At 50.9% G+C, this 27,210-nt stretch overlaps 2 protein-coding genes across 5 annotated transcripts in view; both read left to right on the forward strand.

Moving 5' to 3' along the window:
* Positions 1–26,881, forward strand: part of LOC123946183 (apolipoprotein L3-like) — a 60,309-nt gene extending 33,428 nt beyond the window's left edge. Inside the window, exons 1-6 of one of the 4 annotated variants that reach the window (XM_046011461.1) lie at positions 11,864–12,730; positions 13,804–14,218; positions 21,007–21,094; positions 21,273–21,380; positions 22,371–22,497; positions 25,515–26,881. In XM_046011461.1, coding sequence (XP_045867417.1) covers positions 21,350–21,380; positions 22,371–22,497; positions 25,515–26,373 — 1,017 coding nt within the window. In that variant the 5' untranslated portion in view covers positions 11,864–12,730; positions 13,804–14,218; positions 21,007–21,094; positions 21,273–21,349 and the 3' untranslated portion in view covers positions 26,374–26,881. Of the gene's footprint in view, positions 1–11,863; positions 12,731–13,803; positions 14,219–21,006; positions 21,095–21,272; positions 21,381–22,370; positions 22,498–25,514 lie in introns of those variants that run through there. The other 3 variants (XM_046011459.1, XM_046011460.1, XM_046011462.1) reach the window with 3 other exon arrangements.
* Positions 287–9,236, forward strand: LOC123946305 (apolipoprotein L3-like). The gene is made up of 5 exons (XM_046011779.1): positions 287–318; positions 3,996–4,038; positions 4,221–4,326; positions 5,322–5,448; positions 8,383–9,236. Exons 3-5 carry the CDS (start codon positions 4,296–4,298, stop codon positions 9,215–9,217), a joined length of 993 nt encoding a protein of 330 aa, XP_045867735.1. The 5' UTR covers positions 287–318; positions 3,996–4,038; positions 4,221–4,295; the 3' UTR covers positions 9,218–9,236.
* Positions 26,882–27,210: the final 329 nt, after the last annotated feature.

Here is a 27,210-nt window from a genome sequence, read left to right on the forward strand (position 1 = left end):
CTGTGTGCCCCGATCAGAAAGGAGAGGGGCTGGGGTGGAAAAGGCAGAGTCATCGCAGGGCCGTGGTCTGGGCTTCCTAATCTGAAAACAACAAACTGCAGTCCTATAATCCCAAAATGCCAGACTGTAGACTCGTAATCTGAAAACCCCAGACTGCAGACTCATGGGTCTAATGATATGGGTGTGAGCTTCTGTCTGTGTGTTTACGCCAGCCGAAGCAAGCCTGGGAAGCTCCGGATTGTTAAAGTCCCATTTCTCCCTCAACACCTGCTTCAGGAGGTTTTCGCTTGCACCTGCCGCTGAGAACTGTGAGTCTGGGTGAGTCCTTTTCCTGGCGATTCTTGGTTTCTATCTTTTAAAGACTTGCCTTCTCCTTTTTCTCTCTCTGTCTCTCTCTCTTTTTCTTAAACAGTGAAACTGAGTTTTAAAAATTTATTTATTTTAAAAGATTTTTACGTATGTATTTCACAGAGACAGGGAGAGCACACAAGCAGGGGGAGCAGCAGGCAGAGGGAGAGGGAGAAGCAGGTTGCCCAGGGAGCGGGGAGCCTGATGCCAGGCTCTGTCCCAGGACCCTGGGATCATGACCTGAGCCGAAGGGAGATGCTCTAGCAGCTGAGCCCCCCAGGCGCCCTGGCTTCAGTCTTTTCATGGGGATTCCTAGGATCTGTGGTGTTTCGTGGGCGCTCAGCTTTTGCTGGTCCAAGGATCGAGGGTGGGGCTTCTGGCCTCTCGCTGTACTCTGACTTTGTTCACGGTGTCCTGTGCAATGTTTAACTGTTAAGAGATCAGATAACTGTAACTTTCCCTTTATGGCATCTGGGTTTTGCATCTTCATTGGAACAGTTTCTCCAACTCAACGTTATTCTTTTCTAAACATTTTTTCTAGGACAGTTGTGGCTTTTCCCTTCTAGCTTACAACTAGATTCTGTTGGGATTGGTTGGTTGATTGATTTTGTACAAGCCTTTTGGTTTTTCCTCTTCCCCCTCACGCCTCTCCTTTTCCTCCTCTTCCCGTTCTTCTTTTCCCTCTCCTTCGCTCCTTCTCCTTTTTCTCTTCCTCCTTCTTCTTCCCTGCTCTTCCTCCTCCTTCTCCTTCATCAGGACATATTTAATGGGTGCCAGCCACAATCTAAAGGAACACAGTGTTTTTTTGTGCCTTCAAAGGAGCCTGCAGGGCAGCAAAGAAATGACCCCCACCCTTCTCCACAAAGTTCCTGGTATCAGGGAACAAATGTGGGGTGAGGGTGGAGGGAGCTGGGCCCGACATCCAGACCTGGCCTGGCCCCCCGAGGGGAGTGTAGGCATTGGAAAGTCCTGCTAAGGCTCAGGCATCAGGACACCCATGTTTACTGCAATTTCTTCTTCCTCTTTCTCGTCGCATAAACAATACTATGACGGGAGCATGTAGACATGAGAAAATAAATGGAAACACTCAGAAGTCTGGGAGGACTGTCCAAAGCACATTAAATCAGGAGGGCAATTCGTGTGAAATCTGAGGCATCGTCTTATTTGTTCTTGGCTAGGACAAGTTTTTCATCAGGATAGACCAGAAAACAGTGGAATTGCTCAGTGGTGAGGGAAGCTGGGTGGGCTGTGTTCCCACACCTCAGCCCAGCTCAGGGTTCCCCGGGAGGCCCTGGAACAGGAGTTGCGGCAGGGAATAGACATGTTCCCGCCAGTGCTCAGAGTCCAACAGAGGAGGACACACAGAGGACGGCAGTCAGGACAGCGCACACTGAAGGGGAACCTGGAAGTACCATGGGGGCAGATGGCAGGGGAAGCAGTGGTTGAGCTGGGCCTCTAGGCACAGGTAAATTTTACAAGGTGAGGAAGGTGGGGAAAGGCATTCCAGAGGCTGAGGTGTGATGAGAAGCAAGGAGGGGTTCGGGGCGGGGTCAGCCGGTAGAGTCTACAGCTTTTGATCTCAGGAACCTTTGTGAGTTCAAGCTGTACATTGGGTATGGAGCCTAGTTAAAATAAAAGTTAGCTGCATAGTATTCCATTGTGTATATATACCACATCTTCTTTATCCATTCATCTGTTGATGGACATCTGGGTTCTTTCCATAGTTTGGTTATTGTAGACATTGCTGCTATAAACATTTGGGTACACATGCCCCTTCGGATCACTACGTTTGTATCTTTAGGGTAAATACCCAGTAGTGCAATTGCTGGGTCATAGGGTAGAATACTATGCAGCCATCAAAAGAAATGAAATCTTGCCATTTGCGACGACGTGGATGGAACTAGAGCGTATCATGCTTAGTGAAATAAGTCAATCGGAGAAAGACAACTATCATATGATCTCCCTGATATGAGGACATGGAGAAGCAACATGGGGGGTTACGGGGATAGGAAAAGAATAAATGAAACAAGATGGGATTGGGAGGGAGACAAACCATAAATGACTCTTAATCTCACAAAACAAACTGGGGGTTGCTGGGGGGAGGTGGGATTCGGAGAGGGGGAGGGGGCTATGGACATTGGGGAGGGGAGGCGAACCATAAGAGACTATGGACTCTGAAAAACAACCTGAGGGTTTTGAAGGGTCGGGGTGGGAGGTTGGGGGAACAGGTGGTGGGTAATAGGGAGGGCACGTTTTTCATGGAGCACTGGGTGTTGTGCAAAAACAATGAATACTGTTACGCTGAAAAAAATAAATAAAATGGAAAAAAAATAAAAGTTAAAAAAGAAAGAAAAAAAAGCAAGGAAGGAAAGGGTCCTTGGAGTTGTCTGGACCAAGGCAACATGGAATCAGGGCACAGTGAGGAAGACAGGAGCGGGGGCATTAGGGAACTGGGGGTGGGTGGGACAGGCTAAGGAGTTTGAATCTGGTTCTGTCCTTGGCTCCCCTTTCCTCCCTGCCCGAGGAGCCTGCCTGCAGCCCTTCCAGGGAGACGCTTTGGTGAGACTCTCTGTCCGGCTGCCTCTGGAGAGCTTAGCCAGAGCCACTGGGGATGGGAGGTGGGGATGGGAGGGCTCCGTGTCCTCTCGGGGCCATGCAGGTGGGCAGGGGCAGGCTTCTTCCCTCCTTCTCCTGACAGCCTTGCCAGGAACTGAGCGATTGGTAGGCTAGCCAGGGACATCCCGGTACCAATCAGGCCGGAGGGAGCATTGTCCAGCGTCGGTCCCTGCTGAGTCCCAAGACAAGTGTCAGGGCTGGGCAGAAGACGGGAAGGCTGGGCCCGAGAGTGCAGACACATTGGGGAATGTTTGGTGTCATCCGGGTTCTGGCTCTTTCTGCCCGCACACTGCTGCTGCTCTCTGCTTTTGCTCTTGGTCCTTGTGCTTCCTGATGTCATTTGGATGCCTTGGTGCCCTGAGGTCCTGTGGCTTCAAAGCAGAAGAAGGAGAAAAGGGCCAGCCAGCTCTCCTCTCCCACTTGTGCCTTACAGTAGGATGGACCCCGGGACCCCTAGACTGATTTCCCTTTTGTCTTCTTGGCAAGACTGGGAGATACAGTCAATCCCCTGCGTCCAGGTCCTAAGATGAGAGGCAGCTGGGCCACCCTGGATGGGGTGCTCCCAATGGTGGGAGCAATTCTGTCTGTGGGTGTCTCTGGAAATCTTATCTATGGAAGGGAGGACAGAAGGGGGACAAAGCTTGCTAAAGAAATAATAACCGTGTGTTATCAGATAAAAGGCTTGTGTCCAATATCTATATGGAACTTGTCAAATGCAACACCCAAAGAACAAACAATCCAATCAAGAAATGGGCAGAAGACATGAACAGACATTTCTCCAAAGAAGACACCCAGTTGGCCAACAGGCATGCTCAACATCACTTGGCATCAGGGAAATACAAGTCAAAACCACAATGAGATACCACCTCACACCAGTCAGAACGGCCAACACGAACAAGTCAGGAAATGAACGAGACACTCGTGTTCCTGTCCTGACTCTAGCAGTACTGTGAGAACTAGGACTAACCTACGTTCAGGTGATGGTTTCTTCCACTTCCTTGTCCAATGATCGTCTTCTTGTGCCCCCACAGGACGACAGGACCCTGACTCGGCTTGGGAGTGAGCTGGAGGGAGGTGAGTAACGTAACTTAACTAGCAGCTGGCAGAAGCCAGTACACAGACAGACACATCGGGTAAGGTCCATTTTGGCATTTGTCGCCATCCCAGAGGGAAGCCCCAGAGACCTGGCCCCTCACTGCTTCCTGCTGCCTCCGCTGGCTCACATTTGACCCCACGATTTGTTCTCCCTTCCCCAGGGGTGAAGCGACAGCTGCTAACTGCGACGTGGATGCAAGCTGTAGGGAAAACGCTCAGATCCCACTGCTGACACCATGACCTCAGAAGCCAGAGAGCTCTTCCCAGGTAGTCACCTTCCAGGTGTCTGGATGATTCTTGGAATTGCGGGGATGCCTCCAGCTGAGTTCACCTAGAGAGTAATCGGTCCCTTGAACAGCTTCCTTGAGCCCCCAAGAGAGGTCAAGGGGAGTCCCCAACCCAGAAGTCTGTAGGGACACCTCCCTCTTGTCTTCTCAGGGTCATGGCTGAGGTGCTTATTTCCTTCCTACCCCCGCTGCCCATCAAATCCATCAATGACCCAGAAGTGAGGCCAGGACAGAACACAGGATGGCAGGGGACAGTAGAGCAGAGAGGAAGGAAAAAAGGGATCCTGAGACAGGGTGGATGGAGGAGATAGACCAGCAACTTAGAGCTTGCTCCTGCTGTCTTGCCCTGTCCAAGCCTCTAGCATGGCTCAGGATGACTGTGGGGCCTTACAAGAGAGGCCATTTCCTCCCGCTCTCACCCTGCTGCCAGGCTGAGTGCTCTGTGAGGGTCAGTGGGCCACAACCTGGACCCCAGTCTGGTCTTTGCCACCTCCCAGCTGTGTGGTCTGGAGTGCCTCACCTAACCTTACCTGTGAAATGAGAGTATTTCCTTATGTGGTTACGAGGATCAAATAGAATGTGTTTATGTGTTTGGGCCAGGGCCTGCTACACAGTGTGTCCTCCCTAAGTATTGTTGCTGTCCCCTGTCCCCGGAACCTGTTATTTCCAGGTAAAACCTCGCCTCCCCTAACATCCCCAGCCTCCCACGGCTATGTTAGGGCGCTTGTCCTGTCCTGTGCCGTAGCTGTAAGCCCCTGCTTCTCAGATACGAAAGCGGGGCAGAACTGATTCTGTTGATTCAGTACCCCTGCCTAGGCCGACTGTCAGCTATTTCCCTGCCCACCCCCACCTCGAGTCCAGGAAAGCATGGTTTTGTGCTGTGGTTTCCCTCCAGCTAAGCCCTGGTTCCTCTCTCCCATTGTGAAGAAGGAAAAAGAGAAAACAAAAAGTCTTTCATTTTTTTCTTTCATCTAGAGAGTGAAAGTTTTCTCAAGGAAGTCATTAAGACCCTCCAGAACTCAGTGGTCAGAGAGATGCTGCACGTCCTGCTGACTGACGATGAAGACTGGGAGAGATTCTTGGCTGAGGCCACTTTGTCCAGGTAACGGCCCCCCTACACAGATGCCCCCGGATGGTCACTCAGGTCTCTGCGGGACAGTGTCCTGGGGTTGGGGTTGAGTATGTTCCTTGTTAACAATCCATGAGGGATATGTCTTCCGTGACAATCACTGGCAGTGAATGGCCTCGGATTGAGGAGAGGCAAAACCTGCAGAGGGCAGGTCATGTGACCTTGGGCTTTAACCTAAAGCTGACCCTTCTCTGCCTTGATGGTTCATCTGTTCAATTTTATCATGAGGAAATGAAGATAATGTGCGTAACGTCCCTAGCATAGTGATGATACATAGTTGGTACCCCATTAAGGTTAAGACTTTAGAAGATTCCCAAGAAGTGACAGGGCCTAAGAGTCTTCTTCCCGGAGATGAGGGCCAAGCACGACTCCCTCTGGGACCAGTCACAAGAATGCTGATGCCTCAGTCTGTGGCCCTGGGGAATTGGAACAGAGCCTTCCTTCCCCATCTGAGCAGTTTCAGGGACTTGCAGGATCCTGCAGGCCCATGAGTTGGAGAGGCTGGAGTGGAATTGGACTGAGCTGGTTGGATCCTGACTCTCTCTCTGCCCAGCCCTGGAGCTCTCTGGGTCTGTGTGTCTGGGAGTGTCAGATTGGGCATTTTTCCATGGAAACAGTAATTCAAACTGAAAGGATTGTGGCCAGGGCCTTTGTGTGAATTGCAAGGAGAAAGTTGAAGAACCAAGTGGAGTCATCCTGTCCAAGGTCCCAGGAGGCTTGGACCAGGGCCAGAGATGAGAATCAGGATGGACAAGGGGGCGTCTAGGTTGGAGGACTGGGTAGGCTTGGGCAGCAGACCTGGGACTGAGTGAAGCTCTAGGGCACAAACTTGAGGAGACCAGGGACCTAGCAGAGGTCCTGTGACTGGGGCAGGGGACATTTCTTCTCTTCCTTCTTTGATCTCCTCACCACCGGGCATATGGGGCCATAAGGGGTGTTTCTTCCATACCTTGCCTGGGATCTGGGGGGTCTTGACTACTATTTGGAAGCCCCTTTCGTCTACACAGAGCAGCTCCAGAGCAATACGAGGCAGTGTGACTTTGTGACAAGTTCCAGCTCCTCAGAGGGCAGCTGCCAATTGTCTACCTTTGAGGGATGCTGAGCCTCAGAGGTCCCCACCAAAGAGGAAAGTACTTCCTCTGCTAGCTGCCAGAATGCAGGTCATTTTTCTGTGTGATTCATATACAAGGTTCGCGAAGTGTCCTGCATCTTTAAGAGATGTCTTAATCTTGCACATGGCCGTGGTGTACCAGCGAAGGTGTGATTTAGGCTGGTGACACCTGTGAGGTAATGCAGGGGGGTGGGTGTGCTGGGTGGTGGTTTGGGAGTCGGTGACATGAGCTGGAAAGTCTGAAGGGAACCAGGGTAGTGGGTGTCGTGGCTCTCAGTCAGTTGGGGCAGTGGCTGGGCTCCATCAGAGGACAGCAGGCTTGGGGGAGACAGCAGCTACCAAGCAAAAGGGTCAGTAAGGTCCTTTCTAGCTCTGAAGTCTTTTATTTTCTTTTAAATTCCAATTACCCATAGTTAGCCATACTGCAAAGTCTGAGGCACAGTCCCTACGACTGACTTTACTTTTGGCACCAGCTGCAAAACGGGGGTTCCCCAATTCCCCCGAGATTGGATGATTCCCGGATTCCCCGGAAGCATTCATGGAACTCGTCTAGAGCTGTCCCCTCAGTTACACTGTGTAACAGGGGAGGATACAGGTTCCCATCAGCCAAAGTGAGAGACACTTGGGGCAGAGTCTGGGAGGGTTTCCAGTGCAAAGCTTCCGTCGTCCTCAGGAGGCCTTACTGTCCTGTATCCAGTGTGTGACAGTGCACGGGGAGCATGGCCGCCAGGGATGCTCACACTGTGCAAGTGAGCAGTTACTGTAACACTTACTACAATGGTCACGAAGACTCAATTCAAGCCATAGGCGTCAAGAGTCATGTCATAGGGGAGAGAGATTGGGCTCATCTTGAATAGAGTGAAGACCGGTAGGGATTTCTAGCCGAGGAGCAGGGCGGGGGCAGGGGATGGGAAATCACTAAGAGGAGACTTCATGGTGGTCAGATTCCTGCTAACCTGAACGCACAGGGTTCTTGTTCACTGGGCATGGCAGGCTGTGAAGGGCAGGGCACAGATGACCAAGGTCAAGGCGCAGTCAGGAGGATGCTCATAAGAGCCAGGGTAACCTGTGGTCCAGGACAGAGTATTTTTCAGCCCGATCCTTAGGACAGAGTTTTACTGGGGCTCAGTCTCATCTGCCTGCATGGCTGACCTGTGACCTTCTGCTCCCCCTGGAGGCCAGTTTCTAGATCCTGGTGGTCACAGCTGACAGCTTATGACCCAAAGACTCCATAATCCTAGTAGCATAGTCAGGCTATCCTGAGCCCAGACCATAGTCAGGCTGTCCCGAGGCCAACGGCCCAGGCAAAGGAAGACAGTCGTATCGTTCTAGGACACTTGACATCCTAGGTGGGGCCTGGAGCTCCCTTCTCAGTGCCAGGGTGAGAGCAGATCTCTGTGGGGAAGTTCATCCCTCAGCACAGAACGTTTCTCCGAATGGAGGTTTTCCCGCTCCAACCGTGCTCCCCTTTCTTCATCTGCAGAGTTCCCAGTCTACAGACACTGTGGTACTGACTGTGGGGCCCTGTCCTTGACTGCGAGGCCGTCTTCCTCCAATAGCCACTATTTAAGAGCCTGTGAGGATGACACGGACTTATTTACTCCCCGACTGGTGTGTGTTATGGAGCATGAGCAGTGTACGGAACGTGTGTAACATTGGGGGAAGGATTCTTTGCATTTGTAACATTCTTTTCCATTTGGTTTGCAATCAAAGTTCTGTGGTGTATGTAGGTTAGAGCAAATGGAGCCCATTTTCCAGATAAGCTTCTCCTAATCCCTTGACCTTCCCTGTTACAGGGAGGAGGCAGAAGCCCTACGTGAACTTCTGAACGAGCTGCAAGGAGCCAAGGATCTGGAGGCCGAAGAGCAGCAGGGCAGGGAGAGGTTTCTGGATAAGTTTCCCCGGTTGAAAGCGGAGCTTGAGGAGAGTATAAGAAAGCTCCACAAGTGTGCAGATGATGTTGACAGGGAACACAGGGACCGCACCATCTCCAACGTAGTACTGAGCTCCGCTACTTTTGTGTCTGGCGTCCTGGACAATATTCGTCATATTCTGGAACTTTATGTACCTGCAGAGTGGCTGGGAGCAGTATCCTCTGTGACCGAACTGTGCAGCATCCTTGTGGAATTGTGCAGCGAGTCTTCCGCTGTTGATGAAGCGAATCGCCTGATATCAAGTGACACTGATGAAGATGAGGTATTTCAAAAGTTTCGGGATCGCCCCAGAGACTCTATTTCTTCCTCAGGAACTGATTTACGCAATGAGCTAAAGGAACTTGCAAATAAAGTTCGTGCCATCAAGGAAGCCAGGGGGAACCCTGAGCTGGCTGTCCAGGCCCAGTGCCTCACGACAGGTTTGCCTGTCTCAGGTGGAACTGCCAGGCGGGTGCAGAACACTTTTCGAGGCACTGCTCTGGCAATGACCAGAGGAGCCCGGATCGGGAGTGCAGTTTCCTCAGTTCACTCGCTTGGGTCAGATGTGCATGATCTTGTGAAAGACTCAGGGCACTTGCAAGAGGGAGCAAAGGCAGAGTCTGCTGAAGACATGAGGGGACAGGCCCGGGAGCTGGAGAGCAAGTTGGAGAAGCTCAGTGAGATCGATGAACGTCTGAAGGAGGACCCGTCTCCGTGATCCCCGAGCAGAGCAGGGAGCAGGGACAGGGGTGGGACAAAGACATGGAGGTGCCTTGTTAGAGGGGGGGAAAGGGTTGGGGTGTTGGGATGGACTGTTGAGGAATTAGGCATTTCTGAAGCTGAGCCAGGGAGGGAGGGGTTAATGCAGGGCAGGCAGGGGGAGTGAAGGAGGGGAAGGAACATGAAACCTGGAATAAGGACGGAGGGGACAGACAGTGAGGGGAAGGGACGAAAGGGGACACAGGGGACATGGGTCAAGAGACGGGTGGAGGAACAAGTAATGGAAAGGCCAGAAATAATAAAGTTAGAATTGTTGGAATGTGTGAGAAGAGGACGGGTTTGATTTTGTCGTCTTCATTCTTAGTTCTGAGCCTTCCTGAAGTTGACAAATGCTGTTCAGGGTAGGATTTGACCAGGGATCTGAGCAAAGACCAATAAGGTTGTCCACGGGGTGACGCATGCGGCCAGGTCACAAGTGACCCCGACCCGTGGCTCCCCTTCCACGACCCATGAGTGACCAGGTGCCGGCAGCATGGACGCAGTCGCCTCAGGTGACAGTCTCTGCCAGCCACTGTGATGGCTTCAGAAGTCCCTGCTGTCCCATGTCCAGTTTGCAACCCCCACTCGGGCCACCCCCGCCCCGGTCCCTAGACAGAGGGAGACCCGGCAGGTGGGGTCCCTGCTCTGAAACATGAGTCCTAAGGTCCAGCAGGGCCCAGTCCAGCACGCGTCCCCACGGGATGGAGGGATGGGGTGGGGGTGCCGGTCGTGAGCCCCCGTCTGCTGACTGTCCCAGCCTCTGCCTGATGGTGCTGTGGCGTCGGCCAGACACCTCCCTCCGCGGTGTGAGGGTGACTCTCCCGCTGAGCCGGGGTCACTGTCCCCGAGGGCTGACATGGCTTATTGACCAGAGATTGCTCGAGACCCCGACTCTGGAACTGTGGTCATCCTGGGTGACTTTCCTTGTGATCGTTGGGCGTGAAGAGGAGCCTGATTTTATAGTCACTAGATCTTTCGGGTCCCCAGGTGGGGCGGACTCGGCGCTCGTCCCTGCAGGTCAAAGACACCGAATCCTCACCTCAGGGGCCTGCAGCCCCAGCCTGGCCGCCGCCCTGCAGGGCCGTGATCCTGGAGCTCGGCGAGGTCCACACACTGCGAGGCCACGACACACAGGCATGAGACCCTCGGGCCGCAGCTCCCAGGGATGTCGTGTCGCGCTCCGCATCTCACCGTGGTTCCATCATGGCAGCAGGTGAACCGCCAGCTCGGGAAAGGGAGAACAATCAGGAGGAAGGGAGTTCACACAACAATGAGCAACAAGGAGCCGAGGAAGGTGACGTGGACGAACAGCTTCAGCCACGTGTCTGAGGTCCGAGTGTCAGTGTGGCCTTGACTTTCGGCTCCTTCCCTGAGTGGCTGGACCCAAGCCACCACCTGTCCCCTCACCTGGCTTTCCCCATCTGCCAATGACGCTGACCTCCCGGGCCACCCCCGAGGTGATCATCACAAACCTTGGGGTGCGATTCTTGGGTCATCAGTCTGTCACTCTGTCCTTCCCTCAATGCTAGGGAGGAGACATGATGCCCGGGGACACTTGCCCAGATGGGAGGGTCAGGTTGGCTTCCCTGTGTGCAGGTGCACGGCCCATTGCTGTCCAGACTCTGCAAACCTCGCAAGTCGTGCGGCCCTTCCCCCTCGGCTTCTGTGTCGGTGCAGGGGGCTGGGAGCTCCCAGAGCTGCTGTGGGCACCAGACAGGACTGCGTGGACGGGGTCCGCCCAGCGCCTGGTGCACCCCTAGTTCTGTCCACTGTTGAGAACAGCAGGGGTTCCTCAGCTGTCTCCTGCCAGCGTCTGCAGCCTTGCCAGGGCACTTGGCCACCAAGGCCGGGTGTCCTGGGACTGTCCTGGCATCAGGGACAAGTCTAGAGAGATCTGATTAGATCCGAGGGGGGAAGGGAAGACAGGGACATGGTGACCAGAGAAGGGGATTTCGACCCCTCGCCCACATGTCATGGGAGCAGAGTAGGGCACAGGGACTCTGCCAGGGAGGCTGCTGGAGGGCTTCTCAGAGGAGGTGATGCCCGAGTGGGGCTCTGAAGTATGAGCCTGATTTTTCCAGGTGGTGAGGCGGGTGCTCCTGGCAGAAGGATCTGCATCAGCAAATGTCTGGAAGCCACCGGTGACATTTAGTGGCTGCCATATGGCAAGTACGTGGTGAGCACCTGATATGTTGGGGACAGGGAGGTGAATAGGGCAGGCATGGTAGTGGGGGGTGCGGCAGGAGGGACAGAGAGGAAGGGCTGGGAACAAGCCCTGGGGTTGTTAGTGGGTGGGGGAGTCCTTTGCTGAGGTTCCCACAGTGTGTCAGTGGCAGGAAGTGCTGAGCGGAGAAGGACCTGGAATGTCAGGTGTGGGCTTGTTCCTTGGAGGGAGTCAGGACAGCTGAGGGTGGGCGAAAGGGTGGCACCGGCCTGGTCATGTCTGTTTCCTCACGAGCTGCTGGGACGTGGACACTTTCAGTTTCCTTTCAGGTCCCCGATATATCTGGGCCCCGAGGTGTGGTTATTGCCCAGACACACACCCGTGTCCACCTAGGCACGAACCCCTGGATATGTCTCAGCTCCAAGGACGATCCCTGGTGAGCTCGGGGGTGGGGGTCCTGCCCGTGGACTCCCCCTCCAAACAGCTCTGTCAGGAAAGGATCGCGGGTTGTCATGATTTTGTCGATGAAGGGGGAACCTGCAGTTCCAGCCCAGGTCCCATGTGGAGCAGGGACGCAGCCCAGATTTGTAGCCGGGTTTGTCTGACTGCTTCTCCCTTCCCCCTGTGCCCCCAAAACAGTGGAGAGGGAGGGGGACACCACTCATACCAGGTTGCAGACTACTTGTGACCTGAGCAGGCGACCCCAGATGGAAGGCAGATGTCGGGGTGCTCATGCCTTCGGGAATTTGGAGGAAGCAGGGCAGGTGGAGGGCAGGTGAGGAAGAGCCTCTGGCCTTCCCCCAGCAAGAGATTTCCTTTTGAGGTACAAGGACTCAGGGTTGTGTTGCCCACAGTCTCTGAGTGTCTGCGCAGGGCCCAGCCTGCAGGGAGCCTGAGGGCCTGACAGGGATTGACTGGCCCAGGGTACTATGACCGTGACCACGACCATGACTGGGAGACAGAGCAGGGAGATGTCTGGGCTTTGCTCCCTGTTCCCCACTGGGCCCTCTGTTCCACCCACTGTGGGGCAGGAAGAGGAAGAGGCCGACCTGTGTGCTCGCAGCAGAGTGAAGAGAGGGACCAGGGGTGAGAAGGGTCACACTGCAGCGTGGTCTCGTCTTGGAATCTGAAAAGACCAAACTGTAGACTCCTGGGGTTGATGATCAGGCGTGAACTTAGATCCGTGTGTTTGCCAGCGGAGGCAAACCTAGAAGCCTTCGGGCTGTAAAAATCATTTCTTACCAAACACCTGCTTCCGGAGGCCTGGTCTTCCCTTCTGCCTTGCCTGCCGACAACCGTGTGAGTCTGGTGAGTCCCTTCCCTGGGGATTCTCTGATCCCATCTCTTAAGAACTTGGCTTCAGTCTCTTCATGGGGATTCCTAGGATCTGTCGTGTTTCGTGGGTGCTCAGCTTTTGCTGGTCCAAGGATTGAGGGTGGGGCCTCCTGGCCTCTCGCTGTAGTCTGACTTTGTTCATGGCGTGCTATGCAATGTTTAACTGCTAAGAGATCAGATAACGGAAACTTTCCCTTTCTGGCATCTGGGATTTGCATCTTGATTAGAAAAGTTTGTCCAACTCAACGTTATTTTTAAAAAATATTTTCCCCAGGACATTTGTAGATTTTTCTTTCTAGCTTATGCTTAGGTCCTATTGGGATCTACTGATTGATTTCATACAAGTCTTTTGGTTTTTCCTTCTCCTCCTCCAATTCCTCCCTCTCTCCTCCCCCCCTTTCTCCTCCCCTTCTTCCTTGCCCCCCCCACTTTTTTTTTTTTAAAGATTTTATTTATTTATTTGACAGAGAGAGAAATCACAAGTAGGCAGAGAGGCAGGCAGAGAGAGGGAGAAGCAGGCTCCCCAATGAGCAGAGAGCCCGATGCGGGGCTCGATCTCAGGACCCTGAGACCATGACCTGAGCGGAAGGCAGAGGCTTAACTCACTAAGCCCCCAGGCACCTCCCCTCCTTGTCCCCTTGTCTTTCTCAGTCCTCCTCCTTTTTCTGCTCCTCCTTTTTCTCCTTCTCCTTCTTCTTCCTCCTCCTTCTTCTCCTCCTCCTCTCCTTCAGGAGTATTTAATGGGTGTCGGCTACTCTCCAAAAGAACATGGTTTTTATTGTGCCTTCAGAGGACCGCAGGGCAGGAAGGAAATGGCCTCCCCCTTCTCCTCATGTTGCAAGGACCTAACTGCAACTGGCAGCCATTAGCAGACAAACATGGGGTGAGGGTGGAGGGAGCTGGGCCCGACATCCAGACCTGGCCTGGCCACCCTGGGCGAGGGGAGGCTTTGGAAAACCTGCTAAGGCTCAGGCATCAGGAAACCAATAATTTACTGCAATTTCCTCTTTCTCTTTCTCTTCACATAAACAACACCATGGCTGGAGCATGAAGACATGAGGAAATAAATGGAAATGCCCAGAAATCTGGGAGGACTGTCTAAAGCACATTAAATCAGGAGGGTAATTCATGTGAAATCTGAGGCGTGGTCTTATTTGTTCTCGGCCACAACAAGCTTTTCATCCAGACAGACAAGAAAACAGTGGAATTGCTCAGCGGGGAGTGAAGCTGGGTGCGCTGTGATCCCACACCTTGGCTCTGAGCCCAGCTCAGAGTTCCCCGAGAGGCCCTGGAACAGGAGTTGTGTCAAGGAATAGACATCGTCCCGCCAGTGCTCAGAGTCCAACGGAGGAAGACACACAGAGGACTGCAGTCAGGACAGCGCACACTGAAGGGGAACCCGAGGGTCCACGGGGGAAGACGGCAGGGGAAGCAGTGGTTGAGCCAGGTCTCTCAGCACAGGTAAACGTTTACAGGGTGAGGAAAGTGGGGAAAGGCATTCGGGGACGGGGGGAACAGTCTAAGCAATAGCCTGGAGGCTGAGGTGTGATCAGAAGCAAGGAGGGGCTCGGGGATGGGTCAGTTGGTAGAGTCTGCAACTCTTCATCTCAGGGTTGTGAGTTCAAGCTTCACGTTGGGCAAGGAGCCTACTTGAAATAAAAATTAAAAAGAAAAAATAAAAGAAGCAGGAAAACGAGATGTCCTTGAGGGTGCACGGACCAAGGCAACACGGAATCAGGGAACAGTGAGGAAGACAGGAACTGGGGGCAGGGCAGGTTAAGGAGTTTGAACTTGGTCCTGTCCTTGGCTCCCCTTTCCTCCCTGCTCGAGGAGCCTGCCTGCAGCCCTTCCAGGGAGATGCTTTGGTGAGACTCTCTGTCCTGCTGCCTCCGGAGAGTTTAGCCAGAGCCAGGGGGGATGGGAGGTGGGGATGGGAGGGCTCCGTGTCCTGTCGGGGTCATGCAGGTGGGCAGGGGCAGCCTTTTTCCCTCCTTCTCCTCCTGACAACATTGCCAGGAACTGAGCGATCTGCAGGCTAGCCAGGGACAACCCGGGTACTAATCAGGCTGGAGGGAGCATTGTCCAGCATCAAACCCTGCTGAAGCCCAAGAGAAGGGTCACAGCCGGGCCCAGAATAGCAGAGGACCAGAAGGCTGAGCCCGAGAGTGCAGACACATTTGCGAATGTTTGGTGTCATCCGGGTTCTGGCTCTTTCTGCCAGTAAACGCTGCTGCTCTCTGCTTTTTCTCCTGGTCCTTGTGCTTCATGATGTCATTTCGCTGCCTGGGACTCCTGCTCCGTGGGATTCTGCTTCTCCCTCTCCCTCTGCCTGCCCCTCCTCCCTCCCTCCCCCTGTTCATACTCTGTCACTTTCTCTCTCTCTCTCAAATAAATAAATAAAATCTTCATTAGAAAACAAAGACTCCAGGGGCTCCTGGGTGGCTCAGTGGGTTAAGGCCTCTGTCTTCAGCTCGGGTCATGATCTCAGGGTCCTGGGATCGAGCCCCGCATTGGGCTCTCTGCTCGGCGGGTAGCCTGCATCCCCCTCTTTCTCTGCCTGCCTCTCTCCCTACTTGTGATCTCTCTGTCAAATAAATAAATAAAATCTTTAAAAAAATAAAGAAAAAGAAAACAAGGCTCCCTTTCTTATTAGGATTAATTAACCATGAAACAGTCCCCATTATACTAACTCCTTTTTGCATTACAACTTTTTACCTTTTTATCTACCTTTTCTGTGCACTTGGTCTCAGTCTTCTCCTTTGAACATTATTAGGGACTCACATCCTTTCACAGACTCAGCCTGGCCCAATTAAACATGATCAAAATAATCTTTATCAAGGATCACTATTATTCTATATAATTTGTAAGGATCGCCAGTGGGTGCCCTATTGAGCACCGCTCTGAACATCCCCGAAGCATCGTTTCCTTCTGGAGTAGGGGCTATTGAAGGCCCCTGGAATTCAGTTTTCTTCCAAGGTGTCTGGCTACCTTTGAGTGGAGGAAAAGCCATGGGTGCCTGTGGGAGTGGGCGAGGGATGGCTAGACCATATATATACCTGTGGAAGGATGGCGTTCACTCTGATTATTCTCGTTGAACCTATGTTATCATCCCACTTTTCTTAGAGCACTTACTTTATCTACCACCGAGGTTTCCCCACACTGTCACTTGTCACATCAGGAGTCAGGCTGATTTCTTATGGGAACTGATCCACTGGCTCTCATCATCTTGAACGTGGTGGTGCCAGAAACCAGCCCATTATTGGGGTGAGCCTTTACTCACTGCTCTAAAGGGACTTCCACTTTCTTAAAATTAAAAAATAAATCGAAGTAACAAGCGCATATGATTAAAAAAAATCCATTAGTCCCGAGGGCTCTGCTCACCCCCTTTCTCAATTAAAAACAATCACTTTTAATGTGTTGCTTTTCCTTTTGGTGGTTAATCAGTATCTTTCTATGATATTCCTACAGTGGGAGAACAGAATAGGTGAGAGACAGGGAGACAGAGAGTCTGGATTTGAATTCGGCTCTGGCACTAGCTGGGTGCTTCGGGTCAATTATCTACCCTTTCTGGGCTTCAGTTCCTTTTTTTACAGAGTCACGGTGAGAACTAATGTATGAGTCGATGTGTCCAAATCACTTAGAACGGTGCCTGGTGCAAAGCAGATAGTCACCCACCACGATAGCTAACTTCATTCCCTTGATTTTTTTTTTTAAATTATTTATTTATTTGACAGACAAAGATCACAAGTAGGCAGAAAGGCAGGCAGAGAGAGAGGAGGAAGCAGGCTCCCTGCCAAGCAGAGAGCCCGATGCGGGTCTCAATCCCAGGACCTGGGACCATGACCTGAGCTGAAGACAGAGACTTTAACCCATTGAGCCACCCAGGTGCCCCTTTTCCCTTAATTTTTTTAAAAGATTTTATTTATTTAATTGACAGAGAGACAGAGAGCACAAGTAAGCAGAGTGACAGGCAGAGGGAGAGAGAGAAGCAGGCTCTCCGCCAAGCAGGGAGCCCGATGTGGGGCTCGATCCCAGGACCCTGAGATCATGACCTGAGCCGAAGACAGAGGCTTTAACCACTGAGCCACCCAGGCGCCCCTTTTTCCCTTGATTTTTAAGTTGTAATATGAGCTACTTATTGCTAACTAAGGCAGATGATGATTTCAGTTATTTTTATACTTTTTCTTACACACCTCCCTACCTTTGTTCCTTTCCCCCCTGCCCCCTTTCTTACCTCTTCATTTCCTAGCCTTTTAATTGTAGCTGGTATTTTTGGGTCCTCACTTTGTAAAATGTGGATATTAATCCTCCTCCTCTCTTCAGTGCTTTGGCTCCCAACTTCCACCATTGTGCTTTGATTTACATATTGACAACAAGCGCATTTGGTTCTCATAATTAAATGGCCTCTTTTGTTCTAAAAGTTAAAAAATCAGACAAGAAGGTTTATATATGTGTGATATTTTCAGTATTGTTTACTGTAAAATTAACTTGTAAAATATGGTTGTACGTGCCTTTTTAAAAAAAATATATTCTTATTAATTTGTCAGAAAGTGAGAGGGGAGCGGCAGGCAGAGGGAGAAGCAGGCTCCCCACTGAGCGAGGAGTCTGATGTGGGACAAGATCTCAGGCCCCTGGGATCCTGACTTGGGCTGAAGGCAGATGCTTAACCCACTGAGCCACCCAGGCACCCCGGTACATGCTTTCCTGTACAGCTTTAGTTTTTCCTGAATTTCTAATTGCCTACTTTCTTAACCCCTTGCAATGTTACCTTCAACGTTTCCTCAATTTCTTTTGAACAGTGCATTGAGTAAGATACTATATCGTACATATTATTATAAGTCCCCTTTCCCCACACAACTCTTCACTTCTTACTCCGTTCTGGGCTGTTGCTCACTAGGTCTGCTGCATGCCCAGCTGGATTCCTTGGGTTCCTTTCTGTCCATGTTAATTTTCCTGTTTCCCGGACCTCCCATCTTTCTGTCTCTTGGTTTCTTGGTCATTATCCTCCACCTCACCCCCTAAACACATGAACTTTTTTTTTTCCTGCAGCTCTTTCTCAAGTAATTTTCTAAGAATTGATAGCATTGGTAACTTGTCATTCCTCATTTAGTTCCATTTCTTCTCTCACCTTTTTGTTTTATTTTCTGGAAGTTTTCCTTGACTATTCCAACCTTTACCTAAACTTGTTTAGTTTGTCAATCACTTTTTAAGTCCTAAAGGCCCTGTTTTGGTATATTATTATCATTATTATTATTTTACTTTTTCAGTGCACCATGTTCTCATTTTATGAAGACAACACCTTTCTAATCTCCCTGAGGTCATTGGGCAAGGTTTGAAAAATTATTTTCTATAATCAAAATCATGTGCTTCTCTGGCATTGTTTTTAAGGTTTATTAAGTCCAGTTGATTTTTGTTGTTGTTGTTTTGAAAGGAAACTCTATGCCCATTGTGGGGCTTGAACTCATAACCTTGAGATTAAGAGTTGCATGCTCTACCAAATGAACCGACAGGCACCCCTTCTGGACTCGTTTTTTATCTACCTTAGCCACCCTTTCCATCTGGTCATCTTTCTTACCTATCTGATCATAGATTACCCATTTATATTAAGAAAGAGGTAAGTGGACTGACAGGCTTCCCAGTGGGGTGATCGGATGAGGACCCTTAAATGTCAGAAGACATCTAAATTATTTTTTCTGGAGTATTTCATTTCTGATTTTCCCTCTTCTGGTGTAGACGTAGGCTGCCATGAATATAGGGTCGGGTGTGGGGTTGGTAACCTTATTCCTGCTTCCCCTCCACCTGCCTCTCATCTTTGGTCTCCCTCTCCAAAGCTCTGCCTAGCAGACCATTCTTCCTGCCTATTGCCTTGTTCTCTCTCTGGTTTTCTGATGGGAATTCCCTCTATTCTTCTTTATTCAGCTATCAATACTCCATCCAATCTGCCTTCAAACATTTGTCTAAGCTTCTGGATTCCTGTTGGGCCCAATGGCCTTTTAAAGTGATAGCAGAATGAGGAGAGGCAGTGTGTGGGTTCTTGAGTCCAGCAAGCAGGACCTTGAAGACTTGAACCCAGTCTACCACTTACTAGATTTCTGACCTGGGGCAAGTCACAGAGTCTGTACTTGAGTTTCCTTATCTATAAACAGGGCGGCACATGATACACGCACAACTCCATGATTATTGGAAGAAGACAGGTTATTATTTGTAAAGTCGTAGAGCAATCGCCAGTGCAGAGGAAAGGCCACAAAGGCGAGTCACTCTTATCATTAGTTATTTTTATACCTGTAAGTACCTTTACTATCATTTCAGTCAGGTCTCAGGAGGGGAAGCTGATAAATGCTCTTTTGCCTTCTTCAAATAGGGCCTGGGGGCACCTGGCTGGCTTATTCTGAAAAGTTTGGGACTCTTGACCTTGGAGTTGTGAGTTCAAGTCCCAAATTGGGTGTAGAGACTAAAAAAATAAATAAACTTAAAAATAATGCTTAGGGGTGCATGGGTGACTCAGTTGATTAAGTGTCTCTTTTGGCTCACCTCATTATCCTGGGGTCCTAGAATTGAGTCCCCCATCAGGCTCCCAGCTCCATGGAGAGTCTGATTCTCCCTCTGCCCCTTCTCCTAGTCATTCTCTCAAACCCCCCCCAAGTAATAAATAAATAAGATCTTAAAGAAATAATGTTTAAACATAATCAACATTTGCTGTCTTTCCTCGTCTCCCAAGACAAGCTAATAACAGAATCAAATAAATTCTCTGTCTATAAGGGTGTGTTTTTTACAAAAGGCTACGAAGAACTGTTAAGAACAGAGCAGTGGATGGACACCCTCATGTACTGTGAGTGTGAATGTGAATTGGTATAATTTTTTTCATCACAGTGTGGCGCTAGGTATGAAAAAATTCATATGTGCTGATAGCTTCTGACCCAGTGATCGTGCTTCTAGAAATGACTTAAGGAAACAGTCTCAAATGCAAAACGCAAAGTTTTATACAAGGAGATTGTTCTTTTCACTTTCCTTTAGATAAAGAATTAGAAGCAGAGAAGACTGGGCATTATTGGGAAGGCTTGAGAGTCGGACTATAGGGATTGCGCCAGGACTCAGCAGGACTCCAGGCCATGTGGGATGAAGAATCTTGCAGAAGCAATGAGGGCACAGGCTTTGGGAAGTAGTGGCACCAGGAAATTAATCAAAGCAAAGACTGGTTAGCGATGCAAGCCAACACTGTGGAAGGAGAGGAGTCATTTACAAATAAACACTTACACAGCTGACCCTTGAACAACACAGGTTGAACAACACAGATCTACTTATATGCAGATTTTTTCATTAAATATATGTACAAAATGGTAGATGTACTTGCTTTTCCTTATAATTTTCTTCTTTTTTAAGATTTTATTTATTTATTTGACAGAACAAATGAGCAGGGGGGAGGGGCAGAGGGAGAGGGAGAAGCAGACGCCCACTACGGAGGGAGCCAGTTGTAGAGGCAACATCCCAGGACCCTGGGATCATGACCTGCACTGAAGGCAGAGGTTTAACCCACTGAACCAACCAGGCACCCCTACTTATGATTTTCTTAACACTTTCTTTTCTCTGGCTTACTCTATTGCAAGAATTCAGTACATAATACATAGAACATATATAATACATGTTGATTAGCTATTTATGTTATTGGTAAGTCTTCTGGTCAAAAGTAGGCTTTCAGTACTTAAATTTTGGGAAGTCAAGGGGCACCTCAGTTGTTAAGGGTCTGCCTTCATCTCAGGTCATGATTGCAGAGTCCTGGGACTGAGCCCTGCATCGGGCTCCCTGCCCAGTAGGAAGCCTGCTTTTCCCTCTACACGTCCTTTACTTGTGTTTCCTCCCTCACTTTCTCTCTCTCTCTGTCAAATAAATAAGAACTCTTTTTAAAAAGTTTGGGGAAGTTAGAAGTTATGCATGAATTTTTTACTGCACGATGATGGGGGTCATTACCCTTAACTCCCATGTTGTTCAAAGGTCACTGTACATGAATAAGCGTTTTTGTATGTTAAAGGGAGTAGAGGACAGTCGTCACACAGGATTTGGATCAGAGACATTCAGGTTCCCGTCCTGGAGTGTGTGTGGGTACTCAGTGAGGCTGCCTGTCATCAATACTTGATCAGTATTAGCTCTTACCCATTAGTAAACACACATGTTCCTGACCTCAAGGAATTTCCAGAACCCTTGCTCCCATCTTTTCTTCTGTGTTTGGTTTCATTGCTTCTGTAACTTCTCAGATGGCAGTCTCCTTGTCTGATGAGCTTCTTCTTGTGCCCCAACAGGACAACAAGACCCTGACTTGGCTTGGGAGTGAGCTGGAGTGAGGTGAGTAACTTTCCTTAAATAGCAGCTGGCAGAACCCAGTACACAGACACATGGGGTAAAGTCCATTTTGGCATTTGTCGCCATCCCAGAGGGCAGCCCCAGAGACCTGGCCCCTCACTGCTTCCTGCTGCCTCCGCTGGCTCACATTTGACCCCAGAATTTGTTCTCTCTTCCCCAGGAGTGAAGCGACAGCTCTTCTAACTTCGACGTGGACGCAAGCTGTAGGGAAAACTCTCAGATCCCACTGCTGACACCATGACCTCAGGAGCCCGTGGGCTCAGCCCAGGTAGTCCCCTTCCACTTTTCTGGATGATCCCTGGAATTGTGGGGATGCCTCCAGCTGAGTTCACCTGCAGAGGAATCGGTCCCTTGAAGAGCTTCCTTGAGCCCCCAAGAGAGGTCAAGGGGAGTCCCCAGCCCAGGAGTCTGTAGGGACACCTCCCTCTTGTCTTCTGAGGGTCATGGCTGAGGTGCTTACTTCCTCCCTTCCCCTGCTGCCCATAAAATCCATCAATGATACAGAAGTGAGGCCAGGACAGTCCACAGGGAGGTGGGGGACAGCAGAGGGAAAAGGAGGGGAAAAAGGGATCCTGAGGCAGGGTGGGGGAGGGGGTAGACCAGCAAACTTGGAGACTACTGCTGCCCTCCTGCCCTGTCCAAGCCTCCAGCATGGCTCAGAATGACTGTGGGGCCTTACAAGAGAGGCCATTTCCTCCAGCTCTCACCCTGCTGCCAGCCTGAGTGCTCTGTGAGGGTCAGTGGGCCACGACCTGGACCCCGGTCTGGTCTTTGCCACCTCCCAGCTGTGTGATCTGGAGTGCCTCACCTAACCTTACCTGTGAAACGAGAGTATTTCCTCATGTGGTTATGAGGATCAAATAGAATGTGTTTATATGTTTGGGCCAGTGCCTGCTACAAAGTGTGTCCTTCCTAAGTATTGTTGGTGTCCCCTGTCCCTGGAACCTGTTAGTCCCAGGTAAAACCTCCCCTCCCCTAGCAACCCCAGGCCCCTCTGTCTATGATAGATAGGGCTCTTGTCTTGTGTCCCAGCTGTAAGCCCCTGCTTATCAGAATGAAAGCGGGGCAGGGACTGAATCTGTATATCTCAATATGCTGCCTAGGCCGACTCGCACCTATTTTCCCACCCCTGGGTCCATAAATGCACCATTTAGTGCTATGGTTTCCTTTTAGCTAAGTCCTGGTTTCCTCTCTGCCTTCACGAAGCAGGAAAAAGAAAAAACTATAAGCCTTTTATTTATTTATTTTTTCAATCTAGAGGGTGAAAGGTTTATCAAGGTGGTCATTGAGACTTTCCGGAACATGGTGAGGAGTGAGGAACTATACCTCCTGCTGACTGACCATGAAGTCTGGGAGAGATTCGTGATTCAGGCCACTTTGTCCAGGTACCCCCTGCCCCCTGCACAGATGCCCCCGGATGGTCTCCCAGCTCTCTGTGGGGTAGTGTCCTGGGGTTGGAGTTCAGCATGTTCCTTCTCGACAATCCATGAGGAACATGTCTTCCATGACAATCACTGGCCGTGAATGGCCTCAGATTGAGGAGAGATGAAAACTGCAGAGGGCAGGTTATGTGACCTTAGGCCTTAACCTAAAGCTGACCCTTCTCTGCCTTGATCTGTTCATCTGTTCAATTTTATCATGAGGAAGTGCAGATAATGCACAGAAGGTCCCTAGCATAGTGATGACACACAGTAGGACTCCATTAGTGTTAGCTCATTAGAGGATTGCTGAGAATAGACAGGGGTAAGGGTCTTTCTCCTGGAGATGAGGGCCAAGCACGACTTCCTCTGGGACCAGTCACAAGAACACTGACACCTCAGTCTGCGGCTCTGGGGATTCAGACTAGAGCTTTCCCTCCCCATCTGAGCAGTTCCATGAACATGCAGGATTCTGCGGGCCCATGAGGTAGAGAGGCTGGAGTGCAATTGGACTGAGCTGGTTGGATCCTGACTCTGTCTCTGCCCAGCCCTGGGGTTCTCTGGGTCTGTGTATCTGGGAGTGTCAGATTGGGCATTTGTTCCATGGGAACAGTAACTCAATCTGAGAAGATTGTATCCAGGGCCTTAGCGTGAATAGGGAGGTCAAAGGTGGAGAACCTAGGCATCCTGTCCAAGGTCCCAGGAGGCTTGGACCAGGGCCAGAGCCAGTGGTTACAATTGACAAGAGGGCCAGGGCATCAAGATTGGAGGACTAGGCTTGGGCAGCGGATCTGCGACTGAGAGAAGCTCTAGGGCAAAAACTTGAAGAGACCAGGGACCTAGCAGAGGTCCTGTGAGAGGGAGAGGGGACATTTCTTCCCTTCCTTCTTTGATCTCCTCACCCCTGGGATAGCCAGGCTACGGGGCAGGGTTTCTTCTATACCTGGTCATGGAGCTGGGTGGGTCTTGACTACCATTTGGAAGTCCCTTTCTTCTACACAGAGCAGCCCCAGACCAATAGGAGACAGTGTGACTTGGTGACAACTTCCAGCTCCACAGGGGCAGCTGCCAGTTGTGTACCCTTTGAGGGATTGTGAGCCTCCGAAGTCCCCACCAAAGAGGAGACTACTTTCTCCAGTAGCTTGCCCAAATCTAGATCATTTCCAGCTTACTGGTTCAAAGAGAAGGTTCACAAGGTCTCTTGTACCTTTAAGAGATGTCATAGAGTTGCACATGGCCTTGGTGTACATGCATGCAAAGCTGTGACCAGCTAAGGTGTTATTTAGGCTGTGACGCCTGTGAGGTTGGGGATGCTGGGTGGTGGGTGGGGAATCCATGACATGAGCTGGAAAGTCTGAAGGGAACCAGGGTAGTGGGTGTCGTGGCTCTCAGTCAGTTGGGGCAGTGGCTGGGCCCCGTCAGTGGACAGCAGGCTTGGGAGAGACAGCAGCTGCAAAGCCAAATGGTCATTAAGGACCCTTCTTGCTGTGAGATCTTGTTTTCTCAACCTCCAGGTACCCAGAGTTAGCCAACTGTAAAGTCTGAGGGGACAATCCCTAAGACTGTCCCTACTTTTGTCACCAACTGCAAATTGGGTGGGGGGGTCTCCAAACCTCCCTGAGATTGAGTGATTTCCCGGAGGCACTCACAGAGCTCCCCGAGAGCTGTCCCCTCAGTTATGCCGTGTGACAGGGGAGGAGACAGGTTCCCATCAGCCAAGGAGAGAGACACTTGGGGCAGAGTCTGGGAGGGTTTCCAGTGCAAAGCTTCCATCGTCCTCAGGAGGCCTTACTGTCCTGTATCCAGTGTGTGACAGCGCACGGGGAGCATGGCCGCCAGGGATGCTCACACTGTGCAAGTGAGCAGTTACTGTGACACTTACTACAATGGTCAAGAAGACTCAATTCAAGCCATGGGCGTCAAGAGTGATGTCACAGGGGAGAGAGATTGGGCTCATCTTGGAACAGAGTGAAGACCGGTAGGGATTTCTAGCCAAGGAGCAGGGCAGGGGCAGGGGATGGGAAATCAGCAAGAGGAGACATCAAAGCGGAGGGATTCTTGCTCACCTGACCCAACAGGGTTCTTCCTGAAGGCAGGTCAAGGACTTCCACATCAAAGGTGGAATTTGATCAGATGTCAAAGGGATGAGATATCGAGAGTATGTGGGTTGTCATTATGCTGTCTTAACATGCCTCTTGCTAAGACTGGGTATGAGTCTGTTAAGGTCAGAGCCCAGAAGACCAAGGTCAGGGCCTAGTCAAGAGGAGAGTCAGAAGGGCCCGAATAACATGTGGTCCAGGAGAGAGTTTTTTTCAATCAGAGCTTCAGAGTGCAGAGTTTTAATGCAGCTCAGTCACATCTGCCTGCATGGCTGACCTGTCGCCTTCCACTCCCCCGGGAGACCAGTTTCTAGATCCTCCGTGGTCACAACTGACAGCTCATGACGCAAAGACTGCATCATCCTGTCAGGCTGTCCCGTGGCCAATGGCCCAGGCAACGGAAGACAGTTGTATCATTCTAGGACCCTTGACATCCTACGTGGGGCCTAGAGCTTCCTTCCCAGTGCCCAGGGCGAGAGCAGACCTCTGCGGGGAGATTCATTCCTCAGTACACACGACGTTTCTCCGAACGAAGCTTTTCCTGCTCCAACTGCACTTCCCCTTCTTCATCTGCAGAGTTCCCAGTCTGCAGACACTGTGTTACTGACGTGGGGCCCTGTCCTTGACTGTGAGGCCGTCTTCCCCCAATAGCCACTATTTAAGAGCCTCTGAGGATGACACGGACTTATTCCCCGACTAGGTGTGTGTTATGGAGCATGAGTAGTGTATGGAACGTGTGTAACATTGCAGGAAGGATTCTTTGCATTTTTAAAACTGTTTTCCATTTGATTTACAGTAAAAGTTCTGTGGTGTATGAAGGTTAGAGCAAATGGAGCCCATTTTCCAGATAAGCTTCTCCTAATCCCTTGACCTTCCCTGTTACAGGGAGGAGGCAGAAGCCCTACGTGAACGTCTGAATGAGCTGCAAGGAACTATGGATATGGAGACCAAAGAGCACCTGGCTAGGGAGAGGTTTCTGAACATGTTTCCCCAGTTGAAAGTGGAGCTTGAGAAGCACATAAGAAAGCTCCACGAGCTTGCAGAGGAGGTGGACAGGGTACACCGGGACTGCACCATCGCCAACATAGTAGCCGACTCCGCTGGTGTTGTGTCTGGCCTCCTGAGCATCCTTGGTCTGAGTCTGGCTCCTGTGACAGCAGGGGCCAGTCTGGTACTCTTGGCAACTGGAATAGGGCTGGGAGCAGCAGCCACTGTGACCCAGGTGTCTACCAGCGTCGTGGAAGCCTTACGTGAGTCGTCTGCAAAAACCCAAGCTGCCTGGACATCAACTGGTTTTGACAAAGGCCAGGTCATTGCAAAGGTTCTGCGTGACCATAGATCCCAGATTAGTTCCTCGATGGGTAAATGCTTTAGAGCCCTGCAAAAAATTGCCAAGATAATTCGTGCCATCAAGTTGTCCAAAGTCAACCCTCTCCCTGTAGGCAATGCCAGCTACCTCATGACAGCTCAGAGAATCTCAGTTCGAGGTGGCGGGCAGGTGCAGAAAGCTTTTGGAGGCACTGCTCTGGCAATGACCAAACAAGCCCGGATCATGGGTTTGGCCACTGCAGGTGTCTTCCTTGCAGTGGATGTGGTCAGCCTCGTGAATGACTCAGTGCACTTGAAAAAGGGAGCAAAGACAGAGTCAGCTAAAGACATGAGACGGCAGGCCCGGAAGCTGGAGAGGAAGTTGAAGAAGCTCACCAAGATCTATGAACGCCTGAAGGAGGACCCGACTCCATGATCCCCGCGCTGGGCGGGGAGCAGGGACATGTGTGGGACAGAGACATGAGGTGCCTTATCAGAGGAGAAAAGAGGAGAAAATCAAGTTTTTGTGTTGGGGTGTTGAGGCATTTGGCATTTCTGAAGCTGAGCCCAGTGAGGGAGAGGTTATTGCAGATGGCAGAAGGTTAGGGGGGAAAGTTTAGTAAATTGTTGGTGCTGTTTGGGTTCGGGGTGCGCTGAGCGACCAGTCAAATTCCAATAATAATCTAAAGGTGGTGTTGGAACAGTGATTGATTTGGAAAAAAATAAAAGTGATGATGGAAGGGAGGGAATAGAAAAGAGACAGCAGAGGCCAGCCACAAGTCAAGGAACCTCGCCATATGTCAAGGAGATCAACCAGCTCAGGGGCCAAGAGATGCTAGCTCCCTGAGCCTCAGAGTCCTCATCACTTGGAGGGGGGGAGTGTATCGAAGATCTGTGTGGCTTTCGCAATCTTGTCTTCTATTGCCTGCTTCAATAAATATGGACTCATGCATTGTGCCTTTGGTTGAGTTCATCGTGGGGTTCGCCTGGGCTCTGGAGGCCTGACTTCCCTTCTCCATGGGCTTGTCTTCTGGGATTGGGGACCAAGTCCTTCATTGCTTCTCCTGCTCACTCCCTGGGCTGGGCTCCCACTCTCCCATCTGGTTATTTTCCTCAGAACTCAGCACCCTGCAGGCCCCGCTGGGACTCCCTGGGAAAGCTTGCACAAACCTGGTGTGGCACTGAACACAATCCTGTCCCTCAGCCACCATCCAGAACCCAGGATCGAAGGGACGGATGGCTGTGTTTTTCTGGTGGGCTGGGGAACCAAGCC

Source organism: Meles meles, chromosome 7 (genome assembly GCF_922984935.1).
Source record: "Meles meles chromosome 7, mMelMel3.1 paternal haplotype, whole genome shotgun sequence".
NCBI lineage: Eukaryota > Metazoa > Chordata > Mammalia > Carnivora > Mustelidae > Meles > Meles meles.

Coding starts and splice junctions, on each gene's coding strand:
- LOC123946305 (XM_046011779.1), top strand. CDS start 4,296: ATGACCTCAGAAGCCAGAGAGCTCTTCCCAG. Junction 4,327..5,321: donor AGCCAGAGAGCTCTTCCCAG/GTAGTCACCTTC, acceptor TCTTTCATCTAG/AGAGTGAAAGTTTTCTCAAG. Junction 5,449..8,382: donor GCTGAGGCCACTTTGTCCAG/GTAACGGCCCCC, acceptor TCCCTGTTACAG/GGAGGAGGCAGAAGCCCTAC.